Raw genomic sequence first — 19,197 nt, forward strand, 5'->3', positions numbered from 1 at the left:
TGGGGGTGGTGGGGAGTGACTGCTAATGAGTCCGGGTGTCTTCTGGGGGTGATGGATGGTGGTGAAGGTTGCATGACTCTGAATACACTAGAAACCAGGGAATTGTGTGTTTTATATGGGTGGTTTTTGTGGTACATGGATTATGTCTCAGTAAAGCTGCTAGCGCAGACGAGAACAGAAACAGGGCAGAGGAGGCTGTGTGCCCGGTGGACACTGAGCTCTCAAATGTCCTTGCCCCCCCGGCCTTCCTGCAGCCCCTGCAGAGGCCCCACTTACTCGAGGCTGGTCAGGCTCTTGTTGAACTGTAGTGCTTGTCCCAGGGCCTTGGCAGCACCGGCCTGAATGAAGTTCCACTGCAGGCTGGGCGGAGACAGACACGTGTGACCCCGTGGCCCAGGGCAGAGCCCAGGAGGGTCTGGAGGTTCTAGAAAGAGGGGACTTCTCCTGGGAGGGTCTGGCAGTAGGGAAGGAGTCCTCGCAGGACGGGGTCCTGGCCACTGATGGGCGGAACTCCTGCGGCCCCTGGTTAGTTGAAACAAGCACTCTCTGGTTAAGGGTGGACACAGGGACAGGCTCAAAGACTCCAAATGGCCTCTGCGTGATGCTTGTGACACTTGGAGGCATGGCATGGGTGCCCACCTCCCACCATTGGCCTCTCAGTGGATCAGCCCCAGGAAGCAGAGCAGGGGGCAGGGCACAGCCCCCTGAGGCCATGTGGGGGAAGGGCCCCAAAGCCAGACTTGTTCTCCTGCACGCGCTGGTGTACGGCCCTGCAGCTCTGCGGAGGGGACCGGGTAGTGTGGGGGTGCCAGAGACTCACTGAAGGGACTTGAGGGCCTGGTTTTCTTTCATCGCCACCGCGATGGCCTGGGCGCCCTGGTCGTGGAGGAGGTTGGCTGTCAGGCTGGGAGGAGGGGAACGGTAGTGAGTGAGCAGGAGCTACCTGGCCGTGGAGCCCCAGACTTGCTCACCCAGGAATCCAGCTCCACTTCTCCCTGAGGACCAGCCTACCTCCTGTTTACTGAGTACCTGTGTGTGCCAAGCACGTGCCTACAGCTATTGTACCAAATCCTGACGGGCACATGGAGAGGGGGCCCGGTTCAGCTCAGTGAGGCTGATCCCTGTACTGAGCTGCCCCTGAGACCGGGCCCTACCACATCTCCATGGGGAGGGGCTGGGGCAGGCAGCGTCCCCAGGAACCTCATCCACGGGTAACTAGGGTGCGAGAGTGCAGGGGTTGCCACCAGAGGCTCGGTCTCCTGGCTGCACCTCCCCAACCTGGTCCTTCCCCAGCCTATAAAGTGGCAAGGCCGTGAGGGTATGCCCCCCCGCCCCCGTCGCCGTCCCCAGGGTTCCAGGTAGGCGAGGCCCTCAGCTGAAGGGGCGGTCAGAAGCCCAGCCTGCCCCCCACTCACGTACTCCAGGTTCTTCAGGGTGGTGTTGATGGAGAGAGCTCGAGCCAACTCCCGGGCTCCCTCTGAGCTGATGGAGTTTTCCCGCAGGCTGGGGAGAGAGGAGACCCTGAGCTGCCAACCAGACGTGTGGGGACTCTTGGGGAGACAAGCCCTGGCGCTCAGGCCCGGGGAGCTTCAGCTGGGACCTGGGCCTCTTGAGTGATCACGACCAAGGTGTGAAGAGCCTCCAGCAAGCCAGGCTCCCACGAGCATGTCCCCTGGAGAACTGCCAGTGGGGGGACCCGTCGGGAGAAGAGCCATCTGTTGACAGCCCCTCAGAGGTGAGGGGGCTGGGGGCAGGCTTGGCTGCCTCAGGGGTTGGGGTGCCAGAGGGAAGCAGCAGAACTGGGGAGCTGAGGGCCCCAACTGTCCCCTGCTCTTCTGAGAGAGCAGGCAGTGTGCGGGATGCCAGGCCTCAGAACCAAGCTGCCCAACCAGGGAAAACTTCAGAACAGGCCCGCAGTGGGAGGGGTGGGCCTTCTTCCAAGTCCCAAAGTCCTTTCAGACCCCTTGGCCAAGAGGACCCCCTAGCTCAGAGGGAAGCCGGGACTTACTTGAGGCTGACGAGGGTCTGGTTGGCACAGAGGGCCCCCATCAGCGCCGCCACCCCCACATCACTGATGGAATTGCTCTGCAGGCTGCAAACAGAGGACAGGGCGCGCTTGGGGTGGCCATCCCAGGACCCGCGGGGAGTCCCTGCTCCAGCCTGGGGGCTGCAGGCGTCAGGTTCAACAGAGCTGGGGAGCCCAGGAGCAGGTGCCACCCCACACTGCTCTGCTCATCAGCCTTCTTTCCTGTCCCTGTCCCTCAGGTTCCAGACCTAGGTTGGGGCTGGTGGGCCGAGCATAATCATCCTCTGAGCTTACACTACTCTGCCTTGGTTTGAGCGGTTCCCAGTCGTCTGGGGTCGGAGAGTATGTTGTGTCTGTAGCCCCCAGAGAAAGTGGCACAGGTGTGTGGGCACAGTGGGGGGGCAGCACTGAGCTCTCCCATTGCCCACCGGCCACTTGGCCGATACCCTCTTTAGCCATCTGTGCCAGCTTTTGAGGGGCACTCGGTGCTTGTCACTCCGCAATCTCCACGGCCAACACCAGCCTCAGCTGTCCAGGGAGATGGGGCTGGTGCGGTGGGATGGACCAGCGAGGGGGGTATGGGGAGAGACTGAGCTCACTGTGTGCCCAAGGCTGGTGGTTGGTTGGGTTCGGGCAAAGTTGTGGTCCTGACTGATAGCCCAGCCCGCCTTCTTGATGGGGAAACCAGGGGAGTCACCCTCTGCCCACGGCCACTCCTGGAGGGCGGTCAGGCAGACTCACTCCAGGCTTTCCAGGCCCTGGTTCACCTTCAGGGCCTTAGCCAGGGCCTCCGCACCTCCGTCGCCAATGCTGTTACTGGAGAATCTGCAAGAGAGGAGACAAGGGCAAGCTGGTTTTCTGGAGCAGCCTAGCAGGGTGGGGCCCGGTCTCAGGGTCCAGGGTCGCACCCCAGGGCTGTGCTTCCTGTGTTGCATTAAGGGTGCCCAGTGCACAGCTTGCTCAGCTTCAGTCTGTAGCTGGTGGCCTCCGCAAGTGACCTGTGCTTCCCTGTGGCCTGTAAGAGATCGAAGGATCAAAGTCCTTGACTCCCTAGCAGGGGGCACGGCCAACTCTTTATAGTGATACTGTCCGTGAAGGTAGCCAGGAGGTGTTGGGAAGGCAGTAAGATTAAGTCTGAGACCGTCCCACTCCTGGGAACTGGAGTTATCTTGCACCCACACGTTCATCCGTCCGTCCGTCCATCCGTCCATCCTCATGCTCACAAATATTTATGATGGGCTGGGCACTGTGCGTCACTGAGGATGCAAATTTGGCCTTTCTGCATTTCTCACATGAGCTCCTTCAGACTCCTGTTCTGTTTCAGGGTATCTGCCATCTGCTGGGCTCCCACAGGCCCGATGGTATTCTTCTGTAGGCTGTGGGAGAGAAGGGTCTTTCAGCAAAGCTGGCCAAAGCTATTCCCACCAGGGACAGTCTGGTTGAAGGCGAGAGCTCAGAGACTACTCGAATACACTCGCCATTTACCACAGCATTGGCACAGCGGTCTCTAGGAAAGGTCTGTGTGTTGTCGCCAAAGTGATGTCAGCAGACTGACATCATTCTGGGAGGTGTCAGAGGCAAGGACAGCTGGGCCCTCCCCTTTCAGAAGCTGGAAGCAGTGACTAGAGGACACAGACTATCCAGAACCTCTCAGGTGGTGACTTCCACATGTGAGTCCCGCTGGCTCCTCACCTAATCAACGCTCCCCACACCCAACAGTCCACCTCCATCTAGACCGACCAGCAGCCTTCCTCCCAACCCTGCAGTCCTCCCGACGGCAGACCTTCCTTTTAGGTCCTTCTCCAACAGCTATTTCCCTTTACACCAAACCTGGAGGGGGAGATGTTGCTAAGAGCCCTGTGCTTATCCTAGGAGGACAGGCAAGGCAGGACCTGTCTTGGGTCAGGCTAAATACAATGTAAGCAAAAGGGAACTTTCCATGGTTCTAAAAGGGAAAGAGGCCTCCCTTTCCCTTGGAATGTTTCTTTGAGAAAACTTGCAATGATAAATCTGTCCCTTTGAGAAGTGTGTAAGTCTTTTTATTTATTTATTTATTTATTTTTAATATTTTATTTATCCATTTGACAGAGATCACAAGTAGGCAGAGAGGCAGGCAGAGAGAGAGGAGGAAGCAGTTTCCCTGTGGAGCAGAGAGCCCAATGCGGGGCTCGATCCCAGGACCCTGGGACCATGACCTGAGCCGAAGGCAGAGGCTTTAACCCACTGAGCCACCCAGGTGCCCCTGTAAGTCTTTTTAAAAGCTAAATCAACCTCTTGCCGGATTTACAGCCTATAGGGACCTTGGAGCCCTCTCTTTGAAATGTACACATCAAGGAAGATAGCACGACTCCACGTTGTCCTAAAGATAGAAGTTTGATTTTTCCTTTGGATAAAGGCAATTAGCAAACAGATGGCTACCCCAGCTACTAGGCAAATTTAAGGAAAACTGTATGACAAATGGTGCTGTCCAGTCCTCTCACTTGAGAACGAGTTTTCTTGAGAACACACGTATCATGGGTTGTGTCTGCCTGGCTGGAAGAAAGGGTGAGATTTCTTGGTCTTTGCCATCTGGTTGTTGGATGGCCAATGGTGTGACTGTGGTCTAGTTGACTATTCAGATAACTAAGCTGTTTCGTTCTTTACTGCATTTGTGGAGAGGACTTTGCATTGGCAGAAGGCTTTATCTTTAATTATTTTCCAACACCTGTTCTGTGGAAAAGCAGTGGACATCAAGATTTCCAGGGACCATCCAGATGGGTCAGAAAGCCTCAGGACATCTCCCCAATCATCCTTCCTTGCAGGAAACAGAGAGGCCCTTGGAGGAGGAGAGGAGAGAAGAAGGGGGCCCTGTGCTGGTCAGCACGTCCACTTACTGCAGCACGGAGAGGGTCCGGTTGGCGGCCAAGGCCTCAGCCACGGACCTGGCTCCATTATCCCTGATGGCATTGCTCTGGAGGCTGTGGAAGCAAGGGAGAAGTGCATCAGCAGCGGTGCCCGTGAGCGTGGCCAGTGGTGGCCTTAACCTCTCCTGTGGCATTACTGAGGCCCAAGGGATGAGGCAGAGGGACAGTGGTGGGGCAGCCACTGAGTGCTATGTGCCCTTGCTCCCCACCACACAGGATTTGGGAACAGTTGGTTCTTCCCAGTGCTGCTGTGGCCTCAGGATTCCCTCTGGGTCTCTAAGCATTTGTCTGTCGATCGGGAACAAGGTGTCCCTGGCATCTCGGTAACAATAACTAGGTTATCAGTAGACTTAACTGCCACTAAAAGCCACAGCATCCAGGTGTTAACAGGGACGTCAAAGAACTGGAACCCTTACACACTGCTGGTGGGAATGTAAAATGGGGCAGACCTTGTGGAAAACAGTCTGGCAACTCCTCAAAAGGTCAAACAGAGCTACCATATGACATGGCCAGTTCCACTGGTAGGTGTCTGCCCTAAAGAAATGAGGACAGGTGCTCACAGGACTGTGCGGCAGCATTATTCACATGAGCCAAAGGATGGAAACAGCCCACATGTCCATCAGCTGATGAATGGATGAACTGTGGTCTGTCTATACAGTCCATGCAGTGGAATTCCATACAGTGGAATATGACTCAGCTGGAAACAGGAATGAAGCATTGACACCTGCCACTATGTGGATGAACTTTGAAGACGCTCAGTGACAGAAGCCAGACAAAAGGGTCTTATTGAAGGATTCTATATGTGAAATCTCCAGGGTAGGTAAACGTGGAGACAGAAAGCAGCAGTCCCTGGTGGCTGCCCGGGAGGGGCAAGGGGAGGGGGAGGCAGAGAATGGGACGTGATTGCTGATGGATACAGGGTCTACTTTTAGGGTGATGGAAATATTTGGGAACCCGATAGAGGTGGTGAATGAACAACTGTGAATGTGCCAAGTGCCAATGAAATATATACTTTAAAATGGTGAGTTTCACCCCAATAAAAATAAATGAAAAAAACAAGTGACAGTACACACTCAACTAAGGATGGATACAACCCCAGGCCCCTAAAAGCACAGGAAGCCACAGGAAGCAAAGAATATTCTGGAAGATGGGCTTTCCAAAGTCCTAGAAAACACCTCAGGGGAACATTCTGACACCATGGCCTTGGGATATCCCACTCAGTGGAGGACAGGAAGTTTTCCTCATAGATTATCTTGCCTTTCCACTTCTGTACAACCCCACGCTGCCTTCTCCATCCCCTGATTAGGCTGTGAACACAAGGACAATGACCAGGGAAGAGCTAAAACCTGAAACTTGCATAGGATACAAGATCAGGTGGTGCCCTCTTAGATGGGAGCCAGTACGGCATGGCCACCATTTCAAATCATCTCCCACTCCATGGCTGGCACCTGGGAGAGGGTTTTCTGGGTCCTCTGCTGGTTGCATTGGGACCGGGGGCAGACAGCACATACCTCAGAAAGGCCAGAGTGCGGTTGATCTTCAGAGCATCTGCCAGAGCCTTGGCCCCTTGAGGTCCAATGGAGTTATTGCGGAGGCTGGCGGAGGGAAGAGAGAAAGAACTGGGGTTTTTTTGTTTTTGTTTTTGTTTGTTTTTTAATCCAATTCCCAGGGAGGAAAAAAAAGAACAGAAATTACCTGACCTTTAAATCTATCCTCCATGAAAATAATGAATTGGGGTCTAGGATTTCATATTTTGCAGAGACCCTTATTTAGGTGAACAAGTAAGGAATTTCCCAGTATGGCCCCCATGTACGGGGAGAAGAAAGCAGGGTCTGACAGACTGGCCTTGGACCAGCTCTCTGGGGAGAGCAGGGAGAATAACACCAGCTTCAGGACCGAGATCCCGGCCCTCCCTGGGTTGGTCCCAACGGCTGAGAAGGAGCCAGGACTTGGCTAGCTTAGCTGTTCTTCCACCCCACCAGGGGAGAGCGTGGTCTGGGGGACTCCATGAGATGGCTCTCAAGCTGTCCGGGGCCCGATGGTGGAAGGTTGGCCTCATGTCCTACTTACTCCAGAGAAGTCAGACTTCTGTTGACCAAGAGGGATCTGGCCAGAGCTTTGGCCCCTTTGTTACTGATCTGGTTCTCAGCCAAGCTGGGCAAGGAGAGGGAGAGGAGAGGTTATTGCGGATCTGTAGATCTCCTTGCCTCTTTCTCAGCACCAGGCTTATGATCCAAACCTCTCAGTTTCACCAGCGTCATGAGGGCCTGGACACAGGTGGAGATGAGGCGAGACCCAGCATGGAAGTGCCCAGCCCGGGAAAACCTCTGGGCCAGGTGAGGGAGGGCCCGAGTTGGGGGACAGACCCTCACACAGGAAAAGAGCTTCAGGGCCAAGTTGGGCCGGAATCTGGCACAGCAGCTTCTACACAAACAGTGTGGCAGAGAGCCCGGGCAGTGACAGAAGTCCCTGGCAGAGACCCCGCACAGCGCTGTACTGCGAGACACCAATACAGAAACACAGACGTGTAGCGTTGGCCAATCTCAGTAGAGTAAAATAAGCTCACCACGGCCATTTCACACACTCCCAGATTGCTAAAGTTCCTAAAGCTTTAATAATCTGCTCTTATGGACCAGTGGCTGAATTCATAGTTCTGGCTTACCACTGGCCCCAGCCCTTTTTCTTTTTTTTTTTTTTTTAAAGATTTTATTTATTTGACAGATCACAAGTAGACAGGCAGAGAGAGAGACAGAGAGGGAAGCAGGCTCCCTGCTGAGCAGAGAGCCCGATGCGGGACTCGATCCCAGGACCCTGAGATCGTGACCCGAGCCGAAGGCAGCGGCTTAACCCACTGAGCCACCCAGGCGCATCCCCAGCCCTTTTTCTAATGCAACAGAGGAAGAGGGTACTTATTACAGAGCTAACTTGGAAGTAAAACAACCCATAACCAAAAAATGCTTGTGTCTGCCCTGTAAGGGTGATTTCAGGAAGAAGCTGGTGGACCACGAGGCTTCCTGGACCAGTTTCAGAAATGGTGGCTGTTGAGGTTTTTCATAGTTTCTTGGGCATTTAGAACTGTGGAGCTTCCCCGGGGATGCAGTTAGAATCCCAGGGCCTTTCAAGCTGTGTTTCAGGGGCCCCTGGTGTTCATCAGAAAAGCCTCAGGAATCCCTGAAGGCTGAGGGGGAACCAAGAACCCCACTGCTTTCAATCCCAGCACCTCCCAGCTGTCCACCTCTTACTGGGGTCCTGCCTAATAGACCATTTTTTAAAAATATATATATATATTTTTTATTGAGAGTGAGAGAGAGAGAGTACAGAGGGAGAGCACAGAGCCAGACGTGGGGCTGGATCCCAGGATCCTGAGATCGTGACCTGAGCCGAAGGCAGACGCTCAACCGAATGAGCCACCCAGGTGCCCCATGATTGACCACTTTTAAAAAGGGTTCTTTTGTTTAACCTTGGAAGACCATTCATCCAGACTGCTGTCTGCATAAACGTTCTTGAGTTCCAGAATGCCTCTGTCCCCCCTCCACCCAGGACTTCTACAATGTTTTATAAGTAATGTTCCACGAGCCATGTGTGTATTCTGAAGTGTGCCTTGGACATTTCACAGAGAGGTGTGGCCCTGAGGACCAGCTACGGGGAGGTGAAGAAGAGCATGTGGCCACAGAGGAAATTTGGAGCTTTTGTTCAGAAAATATTCTGCACATTCTCCAGATTCCTTTATGCAAAACACTAGAAGTTGACTATTTGGCTGAAGGCTCCCATGAAGGAAAAAATAATGAAAAGTTGTCATCATGATTCTTGCCAAGGGACTGCATTTATATCTCTGGCCCAAGACAAAGAGAATCCTGCTGATAATGGCTGGCCCTTGTATGGTGCCTCCCCTGTGCCTGGCGTGGCCTCACGCTTCCCTTGCATTAACCTGTTGGAGCTGCTCGACAACCCGAAGGGGCAGTTAGTGTGCAGAAAGGCTTAACCTGGCCCCCAGTTCCTGAAAGCTGACCTCTGTTTACCTGGGGGACTCACCCTCCCCCCCACTCTGCCCCTACAGTAACAGCTTGATCCCTGGAGGGGCTTCCCTGTGGGCAGTCAGGTGTGTCTCCATGCCCAGCCCCCCATGAAAACTCCATGGACCAGCCTGGGTGAGCCTTGATGCTGGGAATGCTTGATGTGTGCTGTCACACGTGGTCACCGGGAGAGGGAGACACTGTGTATATGACCGCACCGGGAGGGACAAGCAAAACTCACCTGTTCTCCCTGGGCATGCCCCACACACCTTCCCTCTTTGCAGATTTCCATCTGTATCTTTGTGGTGTGATGAACCACAATGGCTTTCCGAGTTCTGTGAGTCCTTCAAGTGATTCATTGAGCCTGAGGAGGGTCGTGGGGAACCCTGGACTCACAGGTACTGTTGTCACCCCATTTCACCCTCTTTAGGCAGAGAGGTGACTGTACAGGGCCACACAGAGCCCACCGCTCTCACCGCTGTTCCTGGTTGACTTCTTTTTCTCCTGAATCATCTCACATTTGTTTTTGTTTTCTCAGATAAAGATGATTTCAGAACCCAGAGGGAGGTTTAGTGAGGATGAAGAATTCCTCTCTGGATCCTGTGCCCCAAACTTACCTCCCTAGTTCGAGCCACCCCCAGCTCACCCATCATTTCAGCTCCAAACCCGGATGTTACCCCAATTCAGAAATGTTATCACAAAAGAGGTTTCGTAAGAACAGAAATCTCTCTTTCTGCCAGTTTAAGACTTTCATCTAATTACAACAGTAAAGATGCAATGTTTAAATTGTGTTTTCTGCACTTTAATAAAAGTTTAAATTTAAATTCAGTTTTCAATGAAAAACTTTGAAGTTTTATTTAATGATGCGATCGTGTGCCTCCCGTACTATTTTGAGGTCCAACTTTGAGAGCTTAGAGAAGACCCGGCCTGACTCCACATCAGAACGTTGTGTTCAGAGACATGCTTCCATGTCCATGAGAGCATCTAACCCTCACTATATCCTTCCCTTTTCTCACAGATGAGGCACCTGAGCCTCTGGAACTTTCTGGAATGGACAGATATAAGCAGCGTGCATCCTGAGCCACATGCTTCAAAGGCACCTCTCCCTGAAAGCATCCCTGGCCGCTCGAGCAGAGAGGAGGATGGGAAAGGAGCCCCAGACTCTGTGCAACAGGTGGGCATTCTGGACAGGAGCTCCTGGGTCCGCATTACCTGATCTTCTGAATGCGACAGTCCTTCCCACTCAGCACGCTGCCCAGCAGTTCCATCACGGGGTCCTGGAACTGGTTGCTGTCCAGCCTGCAGGAGAAAGAGCAACTGTGAGCAGGACCAGCGCCCACGGGCAGGTGGAGGTGCCAGAGGCACCCCGGCCAATGTCTCCATCGCGATCCAGCCCCTGGCAGGCAGCTCAGGGGTCCATGCTGGCAGACCCTCCACGCTCTCCATTTTACTGAGACATCTCCCCAGTCATCCTTCCACACCCTGTGAGCCTGCAGGTCATAGGTTGCTAGCTGTCCTCCTGAGGATGTGGCACCTGCTCAAAGTCTGGAATGGCCCTGGCCTTGCAGCCTTCCTAAGGTCCAGAGTGCTGGGTGGGCCCTGGGCTGGGGGTGGGGTGAGTGGGTGTGGCCTCCGTCAGCACGGGGATGGTTTGGAGGGTATTGGAGGTTGATTTGTGTTCCCCCAAAAGACAGGAAGGTGTCGACCTCCCAGTGCCTCAAGAACATGACCTTGTTTGGAAACCGAGTCACTGCAGATGTAAGTAGTTAAGATGAGGTCATTCTGAGCAGGCTTGGCCTGTCCTCCCGCATGACTGGTGTGCTCACCCAAGGGGGCACTACACGAAGACAGAGACATGGAGGAGGAGTCTGTGAGACCACACAGATGGGAGCAATGTGTGGACAAGCTGGGGAAGCCACCAAACAGCACACGCTAGAGAGGCAGGAAGGCTGTTCCCCTGTGGCTCTCAGAGGGAGGTTGGCCCTGCTAATTAATACCTTGATTTGGGACCCTGGTCTCCTGAGCTGCAAGAGAGTAAGTTTCTGATGCCTTAACCCATGCACGTCGTGGTCCACCATGGTTATGGCCGCCCCCGCATGCTGAGCTGGGGCGCATGGTAGAAGGGAGGAAGCTTCCAGGCCCCCCACCCTCCGCCCGCTTGCGTGGCGCAGCCCGACCCCCGCGCCCACCTCAGGCTCCGGCAGTAAAGCAGCTGGGGCAGCAGGCTCCGGAGGACACCCCTGCTGAGGCACAGCGACAGGTTGGCCTCCTGGGCGTAGGCGTCCGACACCTGCAGGAGGTAAGCCAGGGCGGCGTGGTGCTGGGGGCCGCTGAGCCCCGCCAGGGCCCCGCTCTCCAGGGCCTCCTCCACGCTGCGGGCCGGCTCTGGGTGCTGCAGCTCGCGCAGGCAGCGCAGGACGTTCACCGCCCGCGCGCTCACGGCCACGTTGGGGCGGAGGCAGCCCTGCAGGAGCTCAGCCACCTGGGCCCGGTAGGCCTGGTGCTCGCCCTGGGCCAGCAGGGAGCCCGCCAGCAGCGCGTTGACCCTCGGAGACAGGAGCCCCGAGAGGAAGCGCAGGAACACGTCCAGCCGCCCGTCCTCCGCCTGCATGGCCCGCTGGGCCGCGCCTCGGAAATGCGTGAGGAAGCCCAGGCGGGGCCAGGACACGCCCCCCTCGGTGAAGAGGTCGAAGACGGCCCGCCTGGAGGCGCTGTGGTAGTAGGCGGCCGCCGCGAACTCCTGCAGGGACAGGTGGGCGAAGCAGTAGGCCGCGGCGGAGGCCAGCGTCTCTTCGCGCCTCAAGAAGCAGCCGCACAGGGCGCTCTGCAGCAGAGCGAGATCCACGCCAAACGCCTTCAGGTCCTGCTCGTAGAACACGTACTTCCTCCTGACCAGCCCGTGGAAGGCCAGGCGGCCCAGCGTCCCCACCATCTTGCGGCTGCTGTGGGCCACCTGCTCCATGCGAGGGCTCGCCTTGCCCTTCTCCTGCCCATCCCCACCCAGGGCCATCTGGAAGTACCAAGAGTAGAGCTCGCACAGCGTCCTGGGGGTCCACGGCTCCGCGTCGTGGGGCCCCGGCTTGCTGCGCCTCAGGTGGCCCAGTGCCAGCCCTGCGAGGCGGCAGAAGGCCGGCACCGTGCACATCAGGTATAGGGCCCTGTCTGCCTGCACCTGCCTCAGGACCCAGTCTGAGAGGGTGTGGTCCTCCGGAAACAGCTCCTCCAGACACTCCTTGATCTCCTCCTCCGTAAAGCCCCGGATCTCTGTCATCCGGTCCACCAGGCCCCCCGGGATCTGGCCAGCCATGCCGGGGCGGGAAGTGACCCAGACGGAAACTTCTGGGAAGAGGTTCCCTCGGATGATGTTGGTGATCAGATGGTCCACCTGGATCTCCTTCTTGGGGTCTGTGCAGGCCACGGTGTTGGAGAAGTCCAGGGGTGTCTTGCATTCATCCAGGCCGTCCAGGATCAGGAGGATTTTGGGTAGGGCTGCTGCCACCAGGCCAGACTCCCCAGTGTGCGGGAAGATGGAGCGAAGGAGTCTGTCGGCAGACAGCTTCTCGTGGGTGTTGAGATCTCGGAAGGTCAAGGGTAGCACCAGGGAGAAGTCCTTGCCAACCTGTCCCTGGGCCCAGAGGTGGACAAAGTTCCTCACCAGGGTGGTCTTGCCCACGCCAGCTACCCCAATGGTGATGGAGATTCGGGGTGGAATAGAAACCCGAGACAGAGGCAGGAAGAGTCTGTCCAGGGCGATGGTCCTAGCCAGGTGCCAGTCCCCACGTGTGGTCTCCACCTGCGTGAAGTCGTGTTCCTTCAGCTGCAGGTCCGTGAGCCCCTCCACCAGGAGGAGGCTGGTCAGCCTGGGCGAGGGGCCACCCAGCTCCGGGCTGCCCTTTGCCCTGTTCAGCAGAGTCTCCTGGCACTTCTGTATCCTGGAGTCTGTGGGACAGAGGCCAAAGGGGAGGGCTGGGGAGGATCAAGGAGGGGTGAAGTGTGGAGGGGGAGGGCCCAGGGAGAACCTCCATCTGCCTACCATCACCGTGTGGTGTCCTGTCCAGGGTCTGTGGGGCCTGGGAGCCCTGACTGCTCTTCCCGGCCAGCAGGTCCACGAGGGCTTTCACCTGCCCCGCCGGGGGGCCGGGGCCTCGGCCCTGGCCTGCCTCCCCACCGGTCCGCACCTCCTGTTTCCTCATGGAGTCTGGGATTGCCGCCAGGAGCTGTGAAGAGAGGGCCGGACATGCTGTCTGCCGTGTCGCCACCCTGGCCTCGGACAGGTGAGTGAGCCTCCAGGGACGGGGAGGCACCCACTCTCTGTCCTTCCCCAGACTGCTAGTGGCCTTGGCCTGGCCTCCAGGAAGGGCTCGGAAGGGCTGTTTGTTCCCAGAGGGTGAGAGAAGCCCCTGATGCCAGAAGCGTGGCTTAGACGTGGGGGGCCAGTGGATCCGAACCGCGCCGGGCTGCAACCTGAGCTTGCCCACTTACTGGCTGTGTGACGCTGGGCAGGCCGCCTGAGCTGCTTGTGCGCTGGTGTCCTCATTTGTGACTTGGATATAGAGAGGAGGCGAAGGGCAGGTCCACTCACACGAAGGGGTGAATGAAGGAAGCCAGTCTGGGAAGGCAATTCGGCGATCTTCTGGAAAAGGCAAAACTGTAGAGATGGCTGGTGGTTGCCAGGAGTGGAGGGGTAGATTGGAACCCAGGGGGCTCTTAGGGCAGTGAAGCCATGTGCACAGGCCTACAGTGGTAGGTTCGTGTCTTGGTGTGCTTGTCCAGACTCCTCCAGTGGACAACGCCAGGAGTGTTGCCATTTTGTCAGTGTTTCCCTGGGGCTCTTGACCCGCAGCAGCATGGTTTCCTGCAGCCACGATGAGGCAGAGCCGTGCCCCGGCACCCCCTACTCTCATTCCTTTTCCTGTTGCCAAGGTTGGCTACCCCAATGTGTCCCTCCCTTAGCTAAGGTGGACACTGGAGGACCCCAAGCCCACTGCCAGCCCCTCCCCTGCCTCACCTGCAGCAGGCCGGATGTCCGGCCCACAACAGCCCCTCCACCAGGCCCCACGACTCAGGGGGTGGGGGTCGGCCATCCCTCGTCCACAGGTCTAGGAGAGAAAAGAGGACACAGCACCGGGCAGAGGTCCCAGCTACCGCTCTGGGTGGCAAGAGCTCACCGAGATGGGTCTGACACATGCGTCCCAGCCCTGCAGTTCTCTGGGTCTCAGGGACGGTCACTTACGAGGGGTCGACTGGCTCCGGTCCCAAGGGTGCCACAGACTCCCTGACCTTTTGTGTGCATGGGGCCTTCCTGGCATTCTAACTCAGGAGGAACCTTTTTACCTGGAAAATGCTGAAAGAAGCTTAGCAACAAGTAAAATAGCATTTTCCAGCCATTCTGTTCATCACACTGTTGAAGAACTAACTTGTGCAATGAATTCAGGATGGGTGGTGTCTAGGCCGGCCAGGGGAATTTGGGTGCTTGCATAGAAGGCCAGGGCGAGGCCACGCTTCTTATACTTCCTCCGATCCTCTCGCTGTTCTCCGCTTTTGTTCACCTAAGTGTCAAAACCCAGGGGAGAAGAAACCAGATGGGATCTGAACCGAAATCACGTGCATGTGTATAGGCTGGTGTGGGTGTCATTGGACTTCCTTTAGGTCCTCCAGTGAAAGTGTTTTCCCTCGTGTGGCTCTTGTCAATCCTATTTGTATCTAGATATATTTTTTTAAAGATTTTATTTATTTGTCAGAGAGAGAGGGAGAGAGAGCGAGCACAGGCAGACAGAATGGCAGGAAGAGGCAGAGGGAGAAGCAGGCTCCCTGCCGAGCAAGGAGCCCGATGCGGGACTCAATCCCAGGACGCTGGGATCATGACCTGAGCCGAAGGCAGCTGCTTAACCAACTGAGCCACCCAGGCGTCCCTGTATCTAGATATTTTAAAAGATTTTTAAATTTTTACTTATTTATTTGAGAGAGTGAGAGCAAGCACAGGCAGGGGAGGGGCAGAAGGAGAGGGAGAAGCGGGCTCCCCACTGAGCAGGGAACCAGACATGGACTTCAGTCCCAGTGCCCCACGATCATGACCTGAGCTGAAGGCAGATGCTTAACCCACTGAGCCACCCAGGCGCTCCTAGATATTTTTAAATAGCTTTTGTCATTCTTGTGATTTCTGTTGGTATAAAGAAGATAATTTTTGTGTATTTTATCTCCTATCCAATCAATGTATTAAATATTCACATTAGTTCCCATCATTTCATGGTTAATTTTTTTTAAGATTTTATGTATTTATTCATGAGAGACAGAGAGAGGCAGAAGTAGAAACAGGCTCCCCACTGAGCAAGGAGCCTGATGTGGGACTCAATCCCCGGACCCTGGGATCATGACCTGAGCTGAAGGCAGACACCCAACCAACTGAGCCACCATATATATATATAAAAAATAGAATAGTAAGAATTAACCATGAAAGGCACCTGGGTAGCTCAGTTGGTTGGGTGTCTGCCTATATAATAATATAATAAATAATATAATAATAGTGTATAATAATTATAATAATAACTATATATAATAATTATTATATAATATATAATTATAATTTTATATATAATATTTTAATATAATTATATATATAATATAGTATAGTCTATATTACTCTATTAAAATTCTATTTTCTCAAATGGCAACACTTATCTCAAACAATTTTCCCACATCAGTCAGACGCACTGCTTCCTGCGTGCGATGGAGAAGAATGGCAGTCATACAAAGCATCCTCGCCTTAGTTCCAGCCCAAGCCTGCAGGCCTGACGTTTGTGGCAGTGTCTGACTAGTTCTCTCCTCTTGAAAAAGACTCCTGCAGTTCCTTGTGTCCCACCACCATTCGAACAACACTACGTGCTAACTCACTGCAGGCTCCCTGTGTTCCAGACAGTCTGTTAAGCACTTCCTTCGTTTGATCTCTCGCCACTACTCTCCATTGCATTATCTCTCCCATTTCATGGATCGAGGCTCAGGGAGGTTAAGTGATTTGCCCAAGGATACATAACTGGGAAGCAGCTAAGTTGCGAGAGAAACCAAGGCTTCACTGACACCAGCCTTTGTGCTGGATAATCGACTGCGTTCCCACATTAAAAAAAAAAAATGGGACATGTCTGTTAAGTGGGCACATACCTTTTTAGCGATATTGATCTAGCCCCGTGATTGATTTCCATTCACTCATCCAATCAGCGGGTATTGACTGAGGGCCTGTGGTGTGTCCCAGGCACTGGGGGATGTGAAGGTGAACAAGTTAGACAAAGTCCAACCCTGTGAGTGTGACCAGGGTAGGGGCATAGTGACAGTAAGGGCGACGACAAGGGAAGGAGGGAGGGCTCCCTGCTGGTGACGAAGTGCCGTGAATGAGACACAGTGCACGTGGCCAGCAGGTGGTGTTCATGGTGGCCAGAGAGGGCCTCTGAGAGAAGGCTACTTAGGAACAGCGATCTGAAGGGTGAGAAAGAGTTAATCGTGCAGGGAGCTAGGGGATAGCAAGTTCAAATGCCTTGCGTGATCCAGGGGTGGAAAAACGCAGAGTTGCTGGAGCATGGTGAACGGGCAAGGGCGCTCACAGATGGGAGGGTTAGGAGACAAGGTCAGCGGGTGGTTGAGACCTGCTCACGGTCTTAAGGACTTTGGCTTTGTTCTAAGTGTGGTAGGAAGCCACTGGAGGGAGTGACTTGATTGACTCATATTCGATCTCTCCTGCCGTCTGTGAGCTGCACTGACAGATTTTCTAGTACTGAGTCAACCTTGGAGTCTTGAATACCCTCCTCCATTTATATCAGGCTGTGTGAAACAGGCTGCCTAGCACGAGAGTAGATACGTAAGACATTAGAACACAGTATAGAGCCCAGGAACAAATACATATTTATATGACGTACATAGGAAGGCGTTTGGTAATGTGGGAAGAAAATAACATTTTAAATCAGTGGAAATGGTGTTGGGGCAAACTGGTCAGTCTATGAAAAATATACTTGGAGCTCTAATTCATAGTGAGTGTAAAATTTGATTTCGCTTTGGATTAAAGAATTAAAATTAAAAACATGAAACCATGAAAACAGAATAAGAAAATATGGGAGAATATTTTAAAATATTCTTTGGGTGAGGAAGGCTTTTTTTTTGAAGCAACATGTAAAATCTTGAAATCACAAAGGGAAGACTAACAGACTTGCCTTAATTTAAAATTTCCAAATAACAGTAAAAGCCATCAATATAATTGAAAAAAAAAAAAAAAAAAAAAAAAAAAAAAAAAAAAACTTGGTGCGCCCGGGTGGCTCAGTGGGTTAAGCCTCTGCCTTCCGCTCAGGTCATGGTCTCAGGGTCCTGGGATTGAACCCCTCATCGGGCTCCCTGCTCAGTGGGGAGCCTGCTTCCTCCTCTTTCTCTGCCTGCCTCTTGCCTAGTTGGGATCTCTGTCTCTCTGTCATATAAATAAATAAAATCTTTGAAAAAATAAAATAAAATTGAAAAAAACCTCAAGCCAGGAGTCACCCTTTGCAATATACATGAAAGAGCACTAATGTCCTGAACATTATGGAGAGCTCCTGTAAATCACTAAGAAATTAATAAGTAACTAAATAGAATTATGGACACAGACAGATACTTATGGACACAGAAATAGAAAAAAGGATACAGATAATTCAGAGAAGTGTAAATGCCCAGGGCATTGAAAAGATGCTCATTCTCACTAATGATCAAGAAAAAATCAAAACTAGGAACTACTATTTTTCGCCTGACAAAAATTTTAATGACCTAACAGGCTGCATTGGTGAGAATGTGGGAGTGGTAGGAATCTTAACAGAGTTGGTGAGAAGGTAAATTAGTACGATTCAGGATTATATTTTGGCATTATCTATTGCTGTTAAATATCTTCTGACTGAGAAGTTCCACTTCTGGGAGTTTATCCCAAGGAATTAAGTGGATACGTGTACAACGATGTGACCACAAGGATGATTCCGAAGCATTCTTTGTAATAAGAAGTTGAATGGGAAATAACCTAAATTTTTGTTCAAAGAGGTTTGGTAAAATACAATGGAAAACTCTCTGGCCATAAAAAATAAGGTCAAACTGGAGAATCGTTCACAGTGTATTTTTTTAAGCTGTGTCATAAAGGTTTTAATTACCTTTTTGAGGTATAATTTATATACAAAAAATGCACCCATTTCAAGCATAGAGCTAGATGAGTTCTGACAAATGTTTACACCCCTGTAGCAACTACCACACTCAAGACCTTGAACATTTCTTCCTCCGAAAAAATCCCCTCGTGGACCTTTGCAGTCTGTCTCAACCGCACCCCTCTGGCCCTGAGTTGCCGATCTGCTCTTTTTCTTTAAGATTAGTTTTGTCTTTTCTAGGATTTCATATAAATAGAATCATATGGATCTATGTGGGGTTTTTTTTTTTTTTTTTTCATTTAAAAATTGTGGTTAAATAGGGGCGCCTGCATGGCTCAGTCATTTAAGCGTCCAACTCTTGATTTTGGCTCAGGTCATGATCTCAGGGTTGTGAGGTCAAACCCCACCTCTGGCTCCAACTCTTTAAAAAATAAAGATTTATTTATTTGAGAGCGAGAGTGCGTGCGTGAGTGTGAGGGGGGAGGGCAGCAGGAGAGAATCCTCAAGCGGACTCCCCACTGAGCACAGAGCCCCATGACGGTCTCGATCTCATGACCCTGAGATCATGACCTGAGCTGAAACCAAGAATCCAACAGTCAGTCGGCTGGGCCACCGAGGCACCCTCTTGCTTTCAGTTCTTGAGCGTATACCCACAAGTGGAATTTCTGGGTCATTTGGTCATTCTTTTTTTTTTTTTTTTTTTTTTAAATTTTTGAGGACCTGCCAAACTCTTTCCACAGTAGCTTTACCATTTTACAGTCCCACCAAAAGTGCATAAGGGTCCCAGTTTTTCCGCTTTTCACCAAGGCTTGTTGTTCCCTGTGTTTTTGAGAGTAGCCGTCCTAATGGATGCGAGGTGGTATCTCATTATAGTCTTGGATTTGTTTCACTAGTGATGAGTGACGTTGAGCATCTTTTCATGTGCTTAATGCCTAGTTGCATATCTTCTTTGGGAAAATATTCTGTTGAAATCCTTGGCCCATTTTTACGTCCGGTTTTTGTTGTTGTTGTTGAGTTGTAAGAGATCTCTGTATATTCTGGATATTAATCTCTTATCAGGTATATGATTTGTAAATATTTTCTCCAATCCTGTAGGTTCCCTTTTATTCTGTGGGTAC

General features: G+C 52.8%; 1 protein-coding gene across 9 annotated transcripts in view; it reads right to left on the bottom strand.

Annotated features, from left to right (window-relative positions):
* NLRC3 (NLR family CARD domain containing 3) overlaps positions 1–19,197 on the bottom strand; it is a 34,610-nt gene that overhangs the window by 5,070 nt on the left and 10,343 nt on the right. For 2 of the 9 annotated variants that reach the window (XM_047713907.1, XM_047713897.1), the window contains exons 2-15: positions 13,951–14,041; positions 13,425–13,575; positions 12,976–13,159; positions 11,132–12,881; positions 10,155–10,241; positions 7,000–7,083; positions 6,441–6,524; positions 4,900–4,983; positions 3,319–3,402; positions 2,768–2,851; positions 2,009–2,092; positions 1,420–1,503; positions 821–904; positions 277–360 (exon numbers count right to left, since the gene is read on the bottom strand). In XM_047713907.1, the coding sequence (XP_047569863.1) occupies positions 277–360; positions 821–904; positions 1,420–1,503; positions 2,009–2,092; positions 2,768–2,851; positions 3,319–3,402; positions 4,900–4,983; positions 6,441–6,524; positions 7,000–7,083; positions 10,155–10,241; positions 11,132–12,881; positions 12,976–13,135 (2,753 nt within the window). In that variant the 5' untranslated portion in view covers positions 13,136–13,159; positions 13,425–13,575; positions 13,951–14,041. Of the gene's footprint in view, positions 1–276; positions 361–820; positions 905–1,419; positions 1,504–2,008; positions 2,093–2,767; positions 2,852–3,318; positions 3,403–4,899; positions 4,984–6,440; positions 6,525–6,999; positions 7,084–10,154; positions 10,242–11,131; positions 12,882–12,975; positions 13,160–13,424; positions 13,591–13,950; positions 14,663–16,097; positions 16,192–19,197 lie in introns of those variants that run through there. The other 7 variants (XM_047713902.1, XM_047713905.1, XM_047713901.1 and 4 more) reach the window with 7 other exon arrangements.

Source organism: Lutra lutra, chromosome 18 (assembly GCF_902655055.1).
Source record: "Lutra lutra chromosome 18, mLutLut1.2, whole genome shotgun sequence".
Classification (NCBI taxonomy): domain Eukaryota; kingdom Metazoa; phylum Chordata; class Mammalia; order Carnivora; family Mustelidae; genus Lutra; species Lutra lutra.